This window comes from Meriones unguiculatus, chromosome 2 (assembly GCF_030254825.1).
Source record: "Meriones unguiculatus strain TT.TT164.6M chromosome 2, Bangor_MerUng_6.1, whole genome shotgun sequence".
NCBI classification, from domain to species: domain Eukaryota; kingdom Metazoa; phylum Chordata; class Mammalia; order Rodentia; family Muridae; genus Meriones; species Meriones unguiculatus.
This window is the reverse complement of record NC_083350.1, coordinates 75,851,245-75,872,265: the sequence shown is the minus strand read 5'-3', so window position 1 is coordinate 75,872,265 and position 21,021 is coordinate 75,851,245. Positions and strand designations below refer to the sequence as shown.

Below are 21,021 nucleotides of genomic sequence, written 5' to 3'. Positions count from 1 at the left end.
AGTAGCAGTAACCAATGCAGTGTAGGTTATGACTTCAGGTAACTTTCCCTTATTAGAGAGAAGTTAGGTGAGGATGGGCCTTGTGCCAGACAGCAAAGGAGCTATCAGCAATTTGTGAGTTGTGCTAAAGAAAAACAGCCAATTTGAAGAGTTCTCACTGACTACATACAGAGGACAGGCAAGCTGTTCAGCTACACCAATTAACAAAATTCAAATTTTGAGTCAAATAACCCTGTTTCTTCATATTATTTAAATGAAAAAAGCATATAGACTTACTTTGTTTTTTTAAGATTATTTTATGTCTGTGTTTTCTTACATTTGTGTATGTCCCCAATACCCAGAGAGGTTGGAAGAAGGCATTAGATCCCCTCAAACTGTATGTAGTTAACAGTTGTGAGCCACTATGTGGGTGCTGGGAATTGAACCTGGTCCTCTGCAAGAGCAAGTGCTCTTAACTGCTGAGCCATCTCTCTAGCCCTCAAGGTTTAGTTTTTACATTTCTATTCTGTTTGTCTATGGATCTGTACATGTGAGTGCACTTGCTTCTGGAGTCCGGAAGAAGGAAGGTATCAGATCTCCTGGAGCTAGAGTTACAGGTGATAGTAAGTCAACCAAAGTGAGTGCTTGGAACCAAAACTAGTTACTCTGCAAGAGCAGTATGTGCTCCTAACTGCTAAGCCAGGTCTCTAGCTCATGACCTGTTATTTGACAGTTGGAAATTTGAATACTGGTATCTTATACTTTATGATCCAGGATTATTAATAGTGTTGAATGGGCGGGTATAAATCTGTTTAATAATGTATGTTTTGTATGTATATGCCAATGTAATCTTGGAATGAGAATGGGTGGGAGAATATATGAAGATTGGCCATGAGCTGATAGTTATTTTTAGCTATTGGAGAGTACATGAAAGTTCAGTATACTGTTAGCTACTTTTGTGTGAAGCTTCCCATAATAAAATGTCAAAGGGGGGGGAAAGAAAAAGAATTGAAAACACACTTATGTAGTATTTATTAAATATGTATATATCTCTACATGAGAAAGAAGGAATGGGCAAAAAGGTAATACTGTCATCCAGAAATGGTGGGACTCCTTTCGAGAAGTTGGAAAAGTCACAAGCCAACAGTGCACAAGGTTCATCTACCTCTGTCAGGAAGTAGCCAGCTATTCTAGCCTCACCAGTTTTCAGCTGCTGTGGTTTTGCTTAAGATACTGGCTTTGTATCTCGAGTGTCAGATGTGCCTAATAAAAGCACTTGTTTCTGGATCGTACACCTGCACCCAAGAAGGTAAAGGTCTTAAACTGTTTATCATCTGGTGAGAACTCGTGTGGCTACTGATATCTGTGCACGATGTACCTTCTTTTTCCATTTAATGTACATTTTATTTCTATACCTTTCTTTTGAAGCGGTTACTTTAAATTTTTATTTTAGAATAATTCATATTTTATATACATGAGTATTTTGCCTGCATGCATGTATATACACCACATACTACTGCCTGCAGAGGTCAGATGAGGCTTTTTGCTCCCTTGAAACTAGATGTAGGGTTGGTTGTGAGCCGCCATATAGGTGCTAGGAATAGAACCCAGATCCACTTCAAGAGCAGGTGCTCTTAATGGTTAAGCTATCTTTCCAGCCTCATTATTCAGATACAGTTAAGTTTACGACTAATAATGTATTTGAGTACGGTTATCTCTGATTTTTACTAATTTTTAAAATTAGTAACTAAAATCAACATTTTAGAATACAGAAGGTGGTGATGACATTTAATAATAATTTACTTTTTTTTTTACAAAAAATAATGAAAGTCAGTTTATAGATTTATACACATATAAATCCATATATATTTGTCAAGTTTTCAAATAAATGTTCCACAAATTTCAAGAAAGACAGTTAAGTTACTGCTGAAAATAATTTAAGTCATTCTATTTTCAATATGCAAATTCAAACACAAATATGACATGAATATATACCATAAACACTCATATATATCAACATGCAAACATAAACACATTCACTCAACACACATGTAAACAGAAAACAATGAAAACATGTAGTTAAAATTTCATATTATAAGATAGATTGCTGTGCTCTCCACCATGAATCCACAAGTATATTTAAAAAAGGAAAGATAAATCATAATAACCCAGACCAAAAAAAGAAAATACAAAGCACTGGAGAGGTGGTTCAGAGGTCAAGAGCACTGGCTGTTCTTCCAAAGGTTCTGAGTTCAATTCCCAGCAACCACATGGTGGCTTATAACCATCTACAGTAAGAGCTGGTGCCCTCTTCTGGTTCTCAAGCACACATGCAGGCAGAATACTGTAGAAATAATAAATAAATAAAATTTAAAGAAATAATTTACTTTTTTAAACAATACTGTAGGTAAAGTTGGCCTAGAATACAGAAAGTGGTGATGGCGTTTAATGTTTTTTTTTAGACTCTAGGTAAAGTTGGCCGAGTCCAGCAGATTTATTCGGACAGTGACTTAAAGGTGGAAGTCTGTGGAACGTCGTGGACGTATAACCCTGCAGCCGTCTCCAAGGTGGCATCTGCGGGGTCAGCCATTAGCAATGCATCTGGCGGTAGGTTTTGTCCTCTGTCCTTACCCGCTCTCAGGCCTGGCACGGTATCACAAACCCTGAATCCCAGCACTCAGGTAGATCTCCGAGTTCACAGCCAACTTGGTTTATAGACCTAATTCCAGGCTAGCCAGGCTACCCAGAAAGACCCTGACAACAAAATGCACAGATGGCCTTGTATGCACACTTGCCTGTCTTCCAGACAAAGGCTCACTTGGATATTGAATACTTTGTAATCTGTGTTTTTTGTTGTTGTTTGTTTGTCTGGGTAGGGTTTTTCTGTGTTCTGGCTGGCCCGGAACTCCCGCTATAGACCAGCCTGGCCTAGAACTCACAGAGATGCACCTGTTTCTGCCTCCCAAGTGCTGGGATTAAAGGCTTGTGTCACTACTACCCGGCTACTTTGCCAACTTTTACTAAGGTTTTTTTCCTTTTTTTTTACTCCTTCCTCCTTCCCTCCCCTTTCTGCTCTTTGTCCTACCACCCTTTTCTCCTCTTCTCTTTTTAGTGTGCTGAGTGACCTTTATTCTGGCTCAGGTTCTCCCTGAAAAAGTCCCATGAATTTGCACTTTTTTTTTTTTTTTGCCAAAACCCTTCTCTTTCTTAACTTACTTTTATTTCCAACTCGTTCTGTATATTTTTACATATCAGTCATATTAACATCAGAACGTGATAAAGTGTGAACTTGCTGAGTGCTTGGCTAAACAAGATCCTGTTGTCGTTCCTACCTAGGCCCCAGCTCTGTGTGCAGTCTGGTTTATCCTGCATCATTTTCTGAATACTGCGTGTGCATTCTTGCCATCTAGTAAAGGAGGCAGAACCATGATAGAAACTGGAGCATACCAAGTCCCTCCTCTCCCCAACAAAACCCACTAGGTTAATAGATACTGTGGTATCATAGTCACATTGATAAGTGAGGCAAGAGGATCTGGATTGGAGGCTAGCTTGGACAGTTGAAGACCCTGTATCCAAAAAGAAAGAAGGATTTAAGAATGATTTTTTTTAAAACTGCTTTCTACTTTCTCCCTTCCCTTCTGCTACTTGTTAGTGTACTGGTAAGTCAACCAGTGTTGGTTTATATTTTGAGGTTAGATGCATCAAGATAGCTTGGCTACATATGGACTAAAAAGTGAAGAGCAATTAATATCTACTCTTAAATAATTGGGCTTTGCATACTTTGTAAGCTTTAGTTTTCTCCTACCCCACTTTGTGATTTCTGTGTTTTTGAATAATGTCTCAAAAAATTAAAGTCTAGAACTTGATATCTTTTGTATTAAATAGACTATTTAGGACAAACAGTCAAGAGGCATGTAATAAGCTGTTATCATATATATGTTCATTTTCAGCTGAAAATTGATTTGCTCTTAAAATATATTCCCAGATACTATAGAGCGTCCATTATTTCTGAATTATAACTGTTGCTCTGTTGTGTTTTCTATAATCTGAAATCTTCTGTGGTCTGTAGTGTAGAGTCAAGACTTCAAAGGCATTTATTTCATTGTGGGTTCACATGCCGTTATGATTGTTTGTGGTGTCATTAGAATGACTTTAAATCTGAAATTATTTCAGTCTGTAACTCTTTTTCTGTATTTACGACTTGAACTACTTGATTCGAAGACACTGAGAGTGTTTATGGAGTTAAATTTAATGAATCCTTGTATTAATAATGCTTGTTAGTTGCCTGGGTAGCTGTCTGCACGCAGCAGAAATAGCATTAATGTTAGAAAAAACAGGAAAAGTGTTTAGGAACATGGAGAACATTTGTTCCTCTATTAACAGCTCATTTTGTGCTTTGCAGAAAGACTCTCACAGCTTCTGAAGAAATTATTTGAAACCCAAGAATCTGGTGACCTCAATGAAGAGCTGGTTAAAGCTGCTGCCAATGGGGACGTGGCTAAAGTGGAAGATTTGCTGAAAAGACCAGATGTGGATGTGAGCACTTAAAAAACAACTTTTGGGCATATGCAAAAATAGTTTTTAATGATTTCGTATAGGCTAAAGTCTTCAAGCCATTTAGAATTGGCTCTTGCGGTTGATAGACAGAATTTATAGCACTGGCCATACCGTCTTTTCTCCAGTATGTATCCTCAGCTTTCAGTGCCAAAACATCAGCTGGTTATTGATGCTGGAGTTGGTGGTTCTTTGTGCCAGTCTGCTTTTGTATCAGTGTCTGGATGTTTTAATTACTATAGTTCTGAGTGTATCCTGAAGTCAGAGTACGGAGTACTTTGTTCTTCCTGCTCATGGTGTGTGTCTGTGCGTGTGCGTGTGCGTGTGCGTGTGTGTGTGTGTGTGTGTGTATGCGTGTATCTAAGTGTCTTTATGTGTGAGTTTTCATGTAACTTCTAGGTTTTTTTCTTATGTTAAAAATTGTCTTAGGTTTTTGTTTCTGTCAAGAATTGAGCCTACCTTGGCCATTTTATTATCTTGGTATGCATGAAGTTGATGTTTTTCTGTGTTTATGTGCCCTCTTCAGTTTCTTTCCTCAGCAACTTAGAAATGCTTGATCTCTTTGCTCAGAGTTTTTCTTTATGACTTTCAATCCCAGGAGTACTGGGATTGAAGTTTCCTACTTCAGATGCTGCTGTTCAGGTTTGCCAGTGCCGCTATAGCTCGTTCTTGCTGTTGTTAATAATTCAAGCAGCTTTTTTGGTGGATTCTTTAGGGCTGTCCTTGTATCCTTGTCTTTCCCTTCCTTTTTCCCTCTGTACGTGAGTTCTTTCCCTTCTCCCTCCTTTGGGTTTTCAGCCAGGATCTTGCATTGTAGCCCTGGACGGTCCCCTGCCTCTGCCTCCAAGCTGCTGGAGTAACAGGCGCACACCACCTTGCCTAGCTTTCTAGTTTTCTGTATAGAAATCGTGTTAGCTGCAGACAATGACAGTTTAACTTACTCTTCCCAGGTTAGGTGCCATTTGTTTTTGTTCCTTTGAGTGCTCTGTGACCACCAGTACTGCAGGTTGAATAAATGAGTAGTCAAAGTGGCCATCTTTGCCTTGTTCCAAATCTGAAAGCTTTCCCTCATCTAGCTTGTTAGCTGCTATTCACTGTACAGGACCTTTATTCTGTTGAAGTATATTCGAGCATTTAGTTTGTTCAGTTTTCATCATGAAGAGATGTTGGATATTATCAAGTACCTTTTCAGCATTTATTGAGATGTTCATGAAATTTCTCAGTCCTTCATTTGTTGAGGTGGTATAATCATGTTTATTGATTGTGAATCAAATCAAAGTACTCTGGGATTTTTTTTTTTTTTTTTTGCCTGAACTACACATGATTGTGATGATTAATCTTTTTAAAAGGGTTTTTACATCTGTGTTCATAAAAAATATTTACCTATAGTTTTGTTGTGTGTGTGTCCTTGCCTTTTTTTCATGTAAAGGTAATGCTTGCTTGATAGAGTTTGGAATAGTAATTGAAGAAAATTGATGTCAGCTCTTTCTGGAGAGGCACAGCTGGATGAAGTAAGTCTTAGTGAGGTAGCTACGGATTCCCTCTTACGTGTTAACTTCTATCCAGGTTCTCTATTTTGTGAAGATTCAGTATCGATAGGATAATGAATTTGTTCATTGTGGACATGCAGCTGTTGATAATCACCTCAGTGATTGATCCTTTGATTTTTCCATGCTGTCAGTTGTACTTTTTGTTTTTCATCTCCAAACTTGAATATTTCCCCCTTTCTTTAGTCAAGCTAAGGATTTGTCAATTTTATTTTGTCAAAGAACAGCTCTTTGTTTACGTGATTTTATTTTCAGTTTTCTGTTTCATTTATTTCTGCTCTGATTCTGTGCTTTGTTTCTGGTATTCAAACCCATAGCCTTGCACCTGCTGGCCTACTCTTCAGCACACGTTCTGATCTTCATTATCTTGTGCTTTCTACAGATTTTAGATTTGGTTTGTTCCGTGGTTTTGTATTTCCTTGGAGCACAAAGATAGCTTGTGTGGTGGTTGATCTGCATTATTGACTGAATTGAACTGAGATAAATCTAGGAGATTGGTTAAGAGTGTGTGTGTTTGTGAGTGCACGTATGGGGGAGGACATTTCCAGAAAAACTTAAGGAGAGAAGGGCTGTCCGTGAATGTGGGCAACCCAACCCAGTAGCCTGGAGTCCAGATGAAACAAAAGGGGCGGCTGGCCCAGTATAGGCATATCCCCCCTTGCTTCTTGGGCTTTTGTGATAGGAGTTGTTCTGCCCACCTCACAACCTTCCCTCCGTGATGGCCTGAAACCATAAACCCTCCAGAAATGTCTATTAAAGGAATCATACTTTGTTAAGATGTTATTGTCGAGTATTTGTCACAGCAAGGAAGTCTTAACAAACATAGCTGTTGATCTGAACTCTTTTTGAGTGTTCATAGTTGTGAGGATTGGGTTAAAGGGCCTTACACATGCTAGGCAAGGGACAAAGCACTTTAATGTGTACTAGGCCTTTGGGGTCTTTTTTGATCATATTTTTATTTGCTTTTAGAAACTTTATACATTTATGAAGTATATTTTGATCACTGCCCTCCTTCAACTCTTCCTACTGCTCTCAATTTTATCTCTCAACTTCAATAAGTTTGAGGTCAAGTAGTTCTTCCCATATGTATGGGCATGGCATGGATGTGGGCCATTCTCTGGCATAGGCAACTACGAGTGGCCATATTCCTAAAGGACAGTGATCCTTTCTCCTTCATCAGCTGTCTATCAACTTTTCTAGGGATGGGGCCTCAGGGGCACCTTCACTACCTCATTCTGGAATCTTTGTTTCTTGTTTTTTTTTTTTCTTGAGACAGTGTTTCACTGGGTGGCCTTGGCTGTCCTGGAACTCCCTCTGTAGACCAGATTGACCTCAAATTCACAGAGATCCACCTGCCTCTGCCTCCTGAGTGCTGGGATTAAAGGCGTGCGCCATCATTGCCCAGCTCCATGCTGGAATATTGACTGCTTGATGTTGTGGTAACTGTAGCTGGTGTGGGCTGATGTGTGTAACAGCTGTGTTCTGTCCAGGAGTCAGAATTTCATGGTCTCCTCCCTATTCTCTGGCTGTAACAGTCTTTTCACCCCTTCTTCCTTGATGTTCCTTGAATCTTGGGTTTGGGGAGGTTGATATAGATGAGGATTTGCAATTATTTATACCCAGCACTTTGACCAGTTTTGGATCTTTACATTAGCCATCATCCAATGAAACAAAGTTGAGGGTGGGATTAATCTGTGGGTATAAGCATCAATATTTAGCAACAGTTTGACAGCATGGCCTTAGCAAAACCACAGTAGTAGGGTCCCCCCCCCCAGGCCTGTGATCTAGTCACAGCTCATTTGTTTACAGTATCGGGCATGAAATCCTTCCTGTTCAGCAGGCCTCATATTAAGTCAGAACACAGTTGATTGCTGTCATAAGTGTCATGTCAGTATTGCACCATACAGGGTAGAGTTGGGGCAATATTGTGCCTATACCACCTTTTAAATTTCCTTTATTTATTTTTTTCTTGATCCAGTATTTATGTGTAAATTGTTGATTTCCACAAACATTCTAGAATACCAAACCTATTTTTTACTGTACTGTGGTCAGAAAAAAAAAAGCCAAAATTATTTATTCTAAGATTTTGTTGAAATTTGTGTTGCAACTTATCATATATTGTATCTGAAGTGTTTTGCGTGCTGTTAAGAAAGATACGTATTTTGCACTTGTTGGATGAAATGTTGTATAGATTTCTTGTAGTCTGGGGTGTGATTTATCTGTTTTCCTTTGATTTTTGTCTTGACAATTTTTCTGTTGGCTACTGACATTGTGAGTCCTAAGTTATGGTTCCTACTGATGTGGTGAAACACCATGACCAAAGCAGTTGGGGAGGAAAAGGTCAGCTTATACTTCATATCACGGTTCATCATCGCAGGAAGTCATGACAGGAACTCAAGCGTGACAGGAACCTGGAGGCAGGAGCTGATGCAGAGGCCAAGGAAGGATGCTGCTTATTGGCTTGTTCCTCATGGCTTGCTCAGCCTACTTTTTTATTTTGAACCAGGACTACCAGTCCAGGGATGGTAACACTCACATTGGGCTGGGCCCTCCCACATCAATTAAAAAAAAAAGCCTTCCAGGTTTGCCTCTAGCCCTATATTCTTAATTGAGCTTCTCACCTGTCAGATGACTCCAGCTTGTGTCGGGTTGACATAAAACTATCTAGCATATTGTGCTGAAGTATTTTCTTTACCTTTAGAGCTATTGAATATTTGAATGAATTTCTAGCCCTTGATTTCTTGACTGTGGTCCTGCTACACACTTCATTCTTCTTCATCTTGTCATGTGGTCCAGACTTGCTTCAAACTCCTTGCCTCTTTTCACTACCTTTGATGTTAAGTCTGTTTTATTTGATATTAGTAAGATGATTGATTACTGTTTTCTTTGGTTTCCATTTGCATGGATTATCTGATTCCATCTCTATACTTTCAGTCTCTGTGTGTATCATTAGAGGTGAAATTATTTCCTTGTAAGCAATATACAGTTGGATTTTGTCTTTTTTTTTTTTTTAATTATAATCTGCTTGGCCAAGTCTGTCTTTCAATTAGAAATTTTAACTCATTTACCTGATTTTTAAGTTATTTTACAGTGCCATTTATACTAAAAATTTAAAGCAAGATTTTTTGTTTTACTTCTGTCTAAAGCTCTTTTAGGCATAATCATTTCATAGAGAAAATGCTTATCAGGAAACTTATACTGTACATTTATATTATTTGTGATATATCCATAATTATTGTTATTTTCTTTTCAAAGACTTAATTGTTTTATGTTGTCTGCATTTTGCATAGTTTCTGACTAACAGACAAGTTCTGTGTTGTGTTTATCCTGATCATTTCTATTCAGACTCTCTGTTGTAGCTTAAGTTTGATTTGAAGTTGATTTAGTCAAGCTAACACCTTTTAAAATAGAAAAAGGAAGGTGAGGGGCTAGAAGAAGATTGAGCCAGTAACAGTGCACGTGTTCAAGCGTGAGAACCTGAGTTTAACTTGAAGACAACTGTCATAGAGGCTTACCTACCGTCTCAGTGCTGGGAAGGCAGAGAAAGGGAGATCCTGGAGCTTTCTGTTGTGATATTTTAGGTGAATCGGTGTGCTTCAGGGTCAGTGTTTTAAAAAGTAAGGTGTGCAGCACTCAGGAGGCAGAGGCAGGTAGATCTTGTGAGTTCGAGGCCAGTCTGGTCTAGAGAGCAAGTCTTGGACAGCCAAGGTTACACAGAAAAGAAATTGTCCGAAGAAAAACAACCAACCAACCAACCAAACAAACAAAAAAGTAAGGTGTGGAGAGCAATTGAGGAAGACATCCTGTAGGTCCAGAGCTACAGCCTCCGTGTGTGTGTGTGTGTGTGTGTGTGTGTGTGTGTGTGTGTGTGTGCAGACTCTCCCTTCCTCCCTCCCTCCCTCTCTCTGTCTCTCCTTTATTTCTTTAAATAATTTTGATGGTCTATGTTGTGATATTTGTAATGTCAGATTGTTCTCAAAGAATCATACATTATACAAGATTTTTAAAAATCATGTTTATTGGCTATTTCTGATTTGTGACATTTGTTAATTTTTTCTTCCTTTCTATTTTAGGTAAATGGACAGTGTGCTGGCCACACAGCTATGCAAGCTGCTAGTCAAAATGGACATGTTGATATTTTGAAGTTACTTTTGAAGCAAAATGTAGATGTAGAAGCAGAGGTATGTAAACCAAGCTTGAAAACATTTTAAGTAAACTTTCTAGAAATAATTTTTTATAAGATGGAATTTCATTCTTGAAATTTAATATTCATCCCATGTTGTCCAAATTCAAATGAAAAATTGAGAAAAGATAGTTTAAAGCTTTCTATCTTTTTCTCCCTCCTGCTCTGTGTTTAATGTCTCCAAAGTCTTTTAGACATGGCTTCCTTCTACTAGGCTAGCAGTGCTGTTGGGCGTCCTACTGGGTCCATCCACGCTTCCTACCAGAAATGTTTTAAGGGGGTGTATATACCCTTGGGATCAAGGGTTTTCTTACCTAACACTCAGAGGGCTTTTTTTCTTACAACTTAGTTATTTGCTTAGCCTGTTTATTATTTCTGAAGCTTTACAGTGCATTTTTATCCCTGCACGTATATATGCTTAACTTTGTATTGTAAAAGGGTAATAACTGTCACTGGAGTTTCTGCTGGGACATCTGTTTTATGTGTGAGGGATGTTACCTTGGTAACTGGAACCTTATTAAAAGGAAGATATAGGACTGTATTTTTTCTAGGTTAGACTTGGCAGGGTATGTAGAAGTTTTGCCCTCCAAAGCCTCCTGTGAGAGGAGTTTAAATGTTTACGTTGCTAGAGTTTCTCTCTCTCTCTCTCTCTCTCTCTCTCTCTCTCTCTCTCTCTCTCTCTCTCTTTGGTACAGCTTTTTAAAAGGTCTTCCTGATCTTATGTTAAGTTTCTTTTTTTCTCTAATGTTTATTCTTTGTTTTATTCGACACCTAAAGAGCTTACGGTGTTTTACCACTAAATAGTTCATCTTTGATGTTGGAATTTTCTGTTGCCGATGGAGAGAGCTTGAATGAATTTTAATTTCTAATCTGTTTTTTTTTTTTTTGGCAGGAGGAGGAATATGTATGTTTGTTTTATATGTCTGTTGGTATGCATTTGCTGATGGAGGTGTGTGTGTGTCTCTGTCTCTGTCTGTGTGTGTCTGTGTTATTTGTGTTGTCTGTGTAGACCTGAAGTTGCTGCCAGATCTCTTTTTTGATTGCTGTCCACAGGAGTGCTTGAATTTTAAAAAAGGATTTTACTCAAAAATCCTTTTTTTAATTTAATAATTTAAAAAATTTTAAATAATTTAAACTATTTTAAAAGAATTTGTGTGTGTGTATGTATACATGTAAATATAGGTGTTAACCTTCAAATTCACATTGAAGAAGCTGCCAAGTACATACCAGTTATTCTTACTGTTTTTTTATGAATGAGATACGTAACTGGTTGTCATTTGCAGTAGTGTGAAGGTTGGGTTTTTCCTCGCTGAATTTAGGAACCCAAATGCTTGTTATCTTATAGCCAGTCAGTTGTGGTGCAACGCCTTTAATCCCAGCAGAAGCAGTGGTAAGTGGATCTCCATTTGGAGGCCAACCTGGTCTACAGATGAGTCCAGGACAGCCAAGGCTGCCCAGAGAACCGGCCTCAAAAAAAAAGTTATTTTGTCAGGAGTGGTGACACATATCTGTAATTTGAACACTGGGAGACTGAGATAGAAGAATTGCTGTGAGGCTAAGGACCTCCAGGACTACATAGCAAGACACACGTTTATATATACGACACACATATGTAACATACATACACATTTATATATGAAAGTTACTTTTATTCTGCAAAAAAGACTTGTTAATTTTAGCATTTTGTAAATGAAGGGTAATTAGTTTTATTTTGTTATTATTTTGGTTGGCTTTGGAAAATGGCATGAAATTGAGCTGAATATCTCAGTTAACAGCAGAATCCATGTTAGTTTAGCTACTGAAATACCAGAGTTCTTCTGAAATCAGCTAATGAAATAAGAATCTGAAACTATGTTTCCGTTTTGCTTAATTAAAACCATTAAAGGCAGTTTGGCAATTTGGGACGATCTGTATTTGTGTATATAGAGCTTCTTGTCCTCAGGAGATGGTCTCAGGAATAGGGTGTAGCTGAGGAGTTTGGCATGACATTGACGTTGTTTTCCTCAGCAACTTTTATTCCTGCTTAGTTGAACTCAAATATACAATAAGCAGCCAGTTAATACCGTAAGCGTGTAAGGCTGGGGCTGTGTGCTGTGGTTAGATGTCTGAGCTAGCCCAGGGGGACCCTGGGGACTTGTGCTGCACTGTGTGTTTAGATTTGCCTCCCTGTGCTTTCTGCTATTGCAGAGTTATATAGCTTGTAGACGCAGTGTGAAAGTGACGCCTCTGTGTCAGTTCACAACATTTTCTTGGGCTCTCTAAGAAGGAAGGGTAAGTTGTAAGCTTAATCAGGCTTACAACGTCAAAATAGAGAGAAATGATAGCACATCTTAAAGTGAACTGACTGGGAAACTATTCCTTGTCACAGTTTTTTACCATTTAAAGCCTTATTTGCGCTTTCTTTATTTGTACTTTGTCAGAACACTGAGTGGAGTCTTCCTGCTTCAATGGCTGTAAAGGCCTGAATGGTCATGGCTGCATTACGCTGTTGTGAGACTCTAATCTTGCATATATACCACAGGCAAACCAAGGAGACCAACACCAGAAGGCCTGCTAACGCTCCCATGCCCGCCCATTCCTTCAGATGATTCATGGCTGCAGCAATCCATGATGATAATCCTGTGGCTAGTCCTGCGTCCACTCTGGTAGAATTTACCGTGACAATGGCCACTCTCAGCTGCTCCATCGTAGTATCGAATTCTCCAGTGCAATTACCTAAAATATAGCTAGACAATTGTTTAGACAGATTTGCAGCACAGGAAAAATTCTCATGTTGTATGCTAGTGACTCAAAGTGGTAGTCTTAGAAATTACAGAGGGAGTGATGAGGGTGGCTCTGGGTAAGAGCCTGTACTACTCTTGTACAGGACCTGAGTTCAGTTTCCAGCACCCATGTTGAGTGTCTCACAAATCTATAACTCTACCTCAGGGATTGAAAAATGCCTTTGGCATCCAAGGACACCTGTACTCATGTGCACATATCCACAAGCTAATACTCAAACGCACTCTGTCTCTCTGTATTTCTGTTTCTCTGTCTCTCTCTCTTCTCTCTGTCTGTGTCTCTGTCCCCTCACACGTGCACACACACACACACACAGGTTTAAAAAATTACGTATCTCTGTCTGTGTGTTTGTCTGTCTCTCAGGATATGTATGTGTACATGTCCAAACGCTTGTTTTCTGGGGATATTTGGGTACAGTGCTGCTCAGAATGGAGCCTTCTCTGTGGTTGCTTGGTAGTCCTTCATTCTCAGTACTGCTAGGTAACAAAAGCTCCTAATTTGATTCAGCTGCAAGTATCTACAAGGTAGAAATTTTCTAGAAAAGTTTCAGGAAATGTTATTGAGCCAAATTCCTACATAAATATTACCCTTGATACTTGTTTGAACAATAACAGGCAAATGAATTCAGTGCCTGTTTTGTATCTATTCATTTGCTTTAGATTTATCTAATAACCGCATTTACTTATGTGATCCTTGAAAAGTAGATTAAGTGATTCTGGGCACGAAATTGGTTTTTAGACCCTTTATAAAAGGTGCCAACACATAGATTGGGAGTCACTGTTTTGGAGGAACACTTGAATAGGCTTACATTCAAGTGTAATGGTGCTGTCATTTGGAGTGTAGTATTCTTTTGAAGACAGTATCCTTACAGAACCCTTTTCTATGTATATCTACCTCTGTAATGAGACTAATTATATGTGTAATATATATTGCCTTTATGGTACAGTACAAACATTTTTCCTTAATGAAGTAGTTTCTTTTATGTAAAAAGTTAATCTCTTATCTCTTTAGAAATATGGCTATTACAGAATGTATTGATTGAATGAGTGATTGGTTTTTCAAGATAGGGTTTCTCTGTGTATCTTTGGCTGGCCTAGAACTTGCTCTGTAGAGCAGGTTGACCTGGAACTCAGAGAGAGCTGCTTGTTTCTGCTTCCCGAGTGCTAGGATTAAAGGTGTGTGCCTGGCTCATTTTTTAAATTTTAAAAAGCACATTTAGTAAGATTTTTTTTTGTCTTCAAATACACAGAAATGGGTGTGTTCAGCACTTAGATTTAACTCTGACTAATGTAATGTCAATTTCCTACATAAAGGTAATTAAGAACATACTGTTTTACATTGTTTTGTTTGTAGTTTTCATGTAACTTAAAAGTTTTGAGCCTGTTTAGTTGTTCATGCTGGAAATAGCGGGACTTGGGAGACTGAGGCAGGAAGGTTCAAGGCCAGCTGAAGCTACACATTGAGATTCTGTCTAAAAGATTGATGGTTCTAGAGCACATGCCTCGCTTGTCTGAGGCCCTCTGTTTGCTCCCTAGCCCTACAATTTTAGTAACATACTCCTAGTATTGGCTCAGTTTAATATGCTGTGATGGAACCAATCTAATTTTAACATTTGTCATTGTTCATGTCAATTTAGAGCTGGTTTATTGGTTTCATTGTTTTTAATATTTATTTTCTACAACTTTCCTGAACTTAGTTTAGTTCATAGTATTTTATAGCTTTGTATTTTCTTTCTTCACTCTTCCCTGATTGAACTTTCATGCTGATGTTCAGGATAAAGATGGAGATCGAGCTGTTCACCATGCAGCCTTTGGGGATGAGGGTGCTGTCATCGAAGTCCTGCACCGAGGCAGTGCTGACCTGAATGCTCGTAATAAGCGCAGGCAGACGCCTCTGCACATCGCCGTCAATAAAGGCCATCTTCAGGTTGTGAAGACTCTGCTGGACTTTGGTTGTCACCCCAGTCTCCAGGTAAGGCTTGAAAGGATATACTGGGCAGACATTAGTAGGACTCTGTTAAAAGTGATGACCCAAGTTCTGTGGCAAATTTGTTACTGCGAAGGATATCCAAGACAGGCTGATATAAAATAGCTCACAACTATTCAGTATTTTTATTGTAGCTTCATTTCTAGGTTCTTGGTTTAATTCTGTTTTAGAAAATATATTGTTTTGATTTAGAGTAAGAAGGAAAAGGCCCTGATTTTTGAAGCCAAAAATTCCCTCCCAAAGCGATTTTTGTTTTTCTAAGCTAGTTTAGCAACTAGCTGAACTTAAACCATACATAAGAGAAACATGGTCAGTGTCCATGATGTGCTTATTTTATATATTAAACACGGTTTTTGCATACATATAAAGTTAAAATTTGGAATGAATACTTAATTTCATAGCAAAATAAAATAGTACATAATCATATCAGTGTTTGGATTCTTTCTAACCTTTTTTCTATCTTGATCATCTTTACCAAAATAGACTTGAAATCCTGTATTGTTTTCAAATAAAAATGGTCCTTGAAACATGTGATTATGTAAAACTACTTTCTTTAAATTGAAAACTCAGTAATAATTAGAAGACAGTGGGAGTAATCATTATGAACTTAAATAGCTTGTGTATGGGTGAGTCTCAGCACAGATGGATTCCTCCGTCTTTGGAAGTGTGGACACCAGGCGCCCCAGTAGCAGCAACTTCAGAAGAGAGTAGCAGGAGCTGTTCAGCACATTGCTGTCAGGAAGGATTTGTTTTTGAACTAAGCTGTAGCTTTATAAGTACGTGCAGAATTGGAGAATGGAGGAAGAACTGAGGTGCTGATGTTTTGAAGGAGAAGGAACTTAGATCCACTAGCCTTTCTGTCTGAAGTGTGAGGCAGAGTTTCATGTAGGGAATGTTAATTGGGATTGTGGTAGATGAAGCATAATTGAGACTTGTGCTTTAGAACAGCTGTTATGGGGACCAGAAAGCAGGCCACATGAGGGACATGGGTGTTAGTACATGCCTGTAATCCCAGCAGTCAGAAGGTGGAGGTAGGAGGATGGGAGTTTAAAGCCAGCCTCAACTATATAGAATAAGTTAAAGGTTAGCTCAGGCTGCAGTGTGATAACTGTCTCTAAAGACAACCACCACCACCACCACCTTCACGTCCATCTCAAACACAAACCAACAAGAACCCTGAGCTTGAGTGCTGACTGGCCCAACCATTGTTTGCTCCTTAGAGAGCCTGCTTCTTTGTTTAGTAGTTCTGTGAAAGTCTTCCTGTTGATCAGTGGAAGGAGAACTAATGGTGTCTCTTTAAACTTGAAAAAAAAAAAAAAAGGATTCTGAAGGTGATACTCCTCTTCATGATGCCATAAGTAAGAAACGGGATGACATCCTGGCAGTTCTTCTGGAGGCGGGAGCAGATGTGACCATTACGAACAACAACGGCTTCAATGCCCTGCACCATGCTGCACTGAGAGGGAACCCCAGGTAAGAGTGTACTTGACTGTTTTAGTGCCGTGTGAGCATGTCCTCCTGGTAGTAGTGGGGGTCTTTTCCTGGTGGGACGAGGACAGATTCAGCTGTTTCCAGCATCTCAAATGATCCAGCTCTGCAGAAAATGTGCCCTTTATTCACAGGTACGTATTCCTCTAAGTACTATAAGATGGTTACATGTCTATTGAATGTTCGATATAGAACATCTAAGGATTTTAATTAAATGCACTATATGATTTTCTGCTTCTTCAACATCATTCTCAAGGTGTCTTCTAATCTCTCATTATCCCTTACACGATGTTAAGTGTTTGTGATCATTATTAATACTGGGTTACTTGGATGTAACATCGAGGAACCCTAATTATGTTTTAGTAGTGGGTGTTCTGTCAGAGAAAAAGGATTGGCTGATTAAAATCTGAAAGAGGCTGCCTTTGGAAACAGATGCAAATGATGAGGTTTCTATAAACTTCCCTTTGGAACAGTTTAACCTACATTTCTTTATGGTTAAGTAAAACCCTGTAATATTTTGACTAAGAAAAATGTTTGGTAATTTTATTAATCATGAATTTTTATTCCTTGAAATTTATTTTTTTTTTATTTTTTTTATTCTTTGAAATTTTTTTACCTGTTCATCCCTCAGTAATCTGTTTTTCAGCATATTTTTCTTTTCTTTTTGCCGTTTTTAAAGCTTCTCAGGGTGCCCACTTGAGGGTAGTCACAGAAAGCAGCGTGGTTTCGTTGGGGCTGCAGTTTGGGGTGAGTTGTCTGCTACACACAGAATTTTTTCAGACTACAAGTATTTGCGCCCTTTCTACACTTGCGTTGTGAAGGGGGCAGAGTAGTTCCCGTGCCCTAAAACAGGCGATGGCAGTGATGAGAACACTTACCCCATGCTGCGTCTGCCAAGTACATTACATGTACCCACGCAGTTCTTTCAAAAACCAAAATTTAAAGTCAATTTGATGTTTTACTTGCACTGCTAGTGATTGTGTTTAGGCCACGTAGCTTCGAGGGGACCACTGTGCCACCAAGCTGTGGTCTTGACCCTGTGAACAGCTTTTGGTTGGGTTTTACAGCCTCATTTTATAGATGAAGTTTGTGAGATGAGTATGCCTTGGGTTGCATCCAACCCGTTTCTTTTTCAAGACAGTTTTATTGTATAGCTCGAGTGGGCTTGGAACGGTCATCTTGCTGCCTCAGGCTCCTGAGTGCTGGGATTATAGGCCAGTGTACTCTACCATGGTGGTGATATTTTAGCCTCCTTCCCCCCCTCTTCCCACCTGCAGCTGTCTCCCCTCCCCTTGAGTTGTGTTCTGCAACTCTGCGTGCTGTGTGTGACTCATGTGCCTGGCCTGCATAGTGCTGTGTGCAGACTCTGCTGTGGCTATCCACATTCATGTGCATGTCCTCCATGCATCTGAACACAGCAGATGCTCAGATTAGTCTGCACAGTGGAGGCGCTGCCAGATTTCTAAAGACTGATTAACTACAGGGTGAAGTCTGTAGGAGAACTGCTGGTGTTCAGATGTAGCAACCACTTCAGATTTTTGAGGCTATAATATTAGATAATAACATTTAAGACAGACTAGAAATCTGAATGGTTTAGAAAACAGGTGTCTTAAGTCTTGACTTGTTTGTTTCCATGAGCGTGAGCGTAGTGCTGTCCGTCAGCCAAGCACACTGAGGAGCAGTGCTTTGCTTCTTTCTTCAGTTCCCGTGATTCTTAACAGTGATGCCGTCAGCCAGATAATTTGTATTAGGTGACATTATGAAAAGAAAAAAACAGGCTGGAGAGATGGCGCAGGGGTAAAGGTGCTTTTGCTGCCTGATGACATGAGTTCAGTTCCCCAGGACCCAGTCATGGAAGGAGAAAACTGACTTCCGCATGGTGTCCCCTGACCTCTACATGTTTGCAGAGCACATCCCCACCTTTTCACACAGATAAATACTCCAAAAAGAAAGGAAAATGCGTTATTTGTATAGCAGGATGGCTTTGGTTAAAGCTAGCTGGCTCCTTTATTCCTTTTTCTTTAAAATATTTTGGGCAGTCGTGACTGTTGGGTGTCATGTACAAATTTTATCTGAAGACTGTAAATGCTTATAAACATATGTATCAATTGTAAAAGCATGTTTTGAGATTTTTTTTCATAACAGGTATTTTACAGTTAACTTTAAAGTTAACTTTTTTCAGACTTTGAACCTTTATTCTTTCTTTAGAAAAGCAGATGTGGCACATTATTATTTCCAAATGCTAAGAATAATACTAACAAATATGCTGACACTTCCTTTGAGCGTTTTCTGGTCTTATTTGTTAATGTGTCTGCCATCCATACTTACTGTCTCAGCCTGGTCTTGTGGTCTTGTTTTGCGCCTGACTGCAGTCCCTTACTGTGATTGACTGTATGTCTGACTTCTGTTCCACTTTAATTGTAACTAGGGAATAGCTCTTTAGCTAGTATAATTCTTGGCTGTTTTGAGGTGTTTTTTTTTGCTTTTTTGTTTTTTTTTTTTTTTTTCTTTTTAGAACATTTGTACTTTCCTCCCCATTAATGTTTTTACCAGCTTTGTATAAGCCAGTCTCAGGACAAGTATTTGCTTGTCATCATTTTCACTTTTTATAATTGAAAATGTTTCTCGAATTTGCATATGCACTTATATGTATGTATGTGTAAATTGAGTACACTCCCTGGCTTTGCTTTTGGTTAATTTTAGTAATTTTTCCGCAGTGCAGCAGCAACACTGTAGGGCTGATAATTTGTCTGTGCTTTTCTGAAGGAACACTTTTATTATCTTGGACTTGAAAATAAGTATGGGTCTTTAATGTTCATGGAAGATATGCTTTGAGACCTGAACTTGAAGGTGCAGATCAATAGATTATACATTTCAGAACTGATCTGTAGATTGAAGAATTTTAACCCAGAATAACACTGGTCTTGCTTTCTGATACTTGGTGTATATTTGTTTTGTATTGGGGTAATGGAGGTTGTATATGGGAGGTACCCTTCAGCTACATCTCCAGCCGGGCATTTGGTGTTTCTCCTACAGTTGCGTCCTGTTACTTTATCTCCATTGGGTAAAATTTCAGCTGTAAATCAAGATAAAAATTTGTGCGGATACAGTGAGAGCCAGCTGTATTTGGATGAGCGTGCGCCTGTGATTACTCGGTGCTTGCCTGCAGGCCTGTCTCAGTTGCCAGTGTGTTTGCTTCTTGAGCAGCATCAAGCCAGCTACAGTTCTGTAGCTGTTACTGAGAAAATTGGGTGGATATTGGTCTCTGTTTCTGTCTCCTTCAGTTTTTTTGTCACTTAGAGACTTGTAAGGAAAGTTACTTTGAAGGACAAAGACAGGAGGCCAGTGGCATGTGTATTAGTGAGGATTGTCAGTTGGCAAGTGTGAAGAGTTGAAAATCGTCATTAGTAATAAATAGTGATGCTTTAGCATTTTCTTTCTGTTTTGAACATTAAAAATTTTTGCTTCAGGTTCAGGTCAGAAGAATTTGGTATTTATTGTTAAAGTCTGTTCCTGAGACAGCATTCTGCAGCATTATGCTTAAACTCAGTTAAATAGAGGAATTGAAGGCTAGTCCTGTTGAAGATAATGACTGCATTTCTGGAGTGCTAAATATTATTATAGTTTTCTGAATTTAAAACGCACATATCAAGTGCTGGAGAAATGGCGCAAAGCACATACTGCTTTTAGAAGAAGATGTGCGTTCAGTGTCTGTGAGTACATCTGTCTGTAGTTCCAGGGGATGCAGCGCCTCTGCCCTCCATGGGTGCTTGCCCACACAAGCACGTGTGGGCAAGTGCCCACACACAGACACACGCATTCAGTACTTTTTAAGAATGATAGAAATAACATTTTCATTAGGAAGTACAGTAGGCATTTTACTGTCGTTTTCAGAAGAATATGAAATTTAATAATGTGATTTTTAAAATCTGCAATGCTTTTATAATAGTTTTAAATTTTTATTAATTAAAATGAAAAGTTAATACCAAAGACCACAATAAATAACTTTATTTGAAATCCTTTTTATCACACATTTTTCATAAAAGTTTTTAATAAACATCTTTAACCACTTTAATGCTTCCGAATAAAAGTGACAGTTGCTAGTTATTTGCTTTTAATTACAGTCTGGATGAATTCAGCAAGTTGAGATTAGTTGACATGTAATTCATTTTCACAGCTGAAATGCTGGGTGTCCTGTGGTAATCAATGCATAGCTACAGCTGGTTGAAGGGGACCAAATCCATTCAAGAGGCGATTTGGTTCCATTTTACCAGCTTTAGCAAAGCATTGCCGCTGCTGGTTTAGGATGCAAACAGGTTAAATACTCATGTGTAAAAGTCTCACATGACAAGTATTAGAAGTTCCCATACTGTGTGCAGTTGCTAAATATGAAATTTGCATTTGTAGGTGTATGTCTGCTGCTTGCTACTCATGCAGCTCAGAAGTCTTCTCCCTTAACACACTAGTGTGCATCTTTACTCTGTTCTTAAATGCACACACAGC

The 21,021-nt window shown here is 38.8% G+C and overlaps 1 protein-coding gene across 2 annotated transcripts in view; it reads left to right on the top strand.

Annotated features, from left to right (window-relative positions):
• Mib1 (MIB E3 ubiquitin protein ligase 1) overlaps positions 1 to 21,021 on the top strand; it is a 105,054-nt gene that overhangs the window by 42,683 nt on the left and 41,350 nt on the right. For both annotated transcript variants that reach the window (XM_021642222.2, XM_021642223.2), the window contains exons 8-12: positions 2,442 to 2,586; positions 4,382 to 4,515; positions 10,154 to 10,261; positions 14,818 to 15,015; positions 16,352 to 16,503. In XM_021642222.2, the coding sequence (XP_021497897.1) occupies positions 2,442 to 2,586; positions 4,382 to 4,515; positions 10,154 to 10,261; positions 14,818 to 15,015; positions 16,352 to 16,503 (737 nt within the window). The remainder of the gene's footprint in view (positions 1 to 2,441; positions 2,587 to 4,381; positions 4,516 to 10,153; positions 10,262 to 14,817; positions 15,016 to 16,351; positions 16,504 to 21,021) is intronic.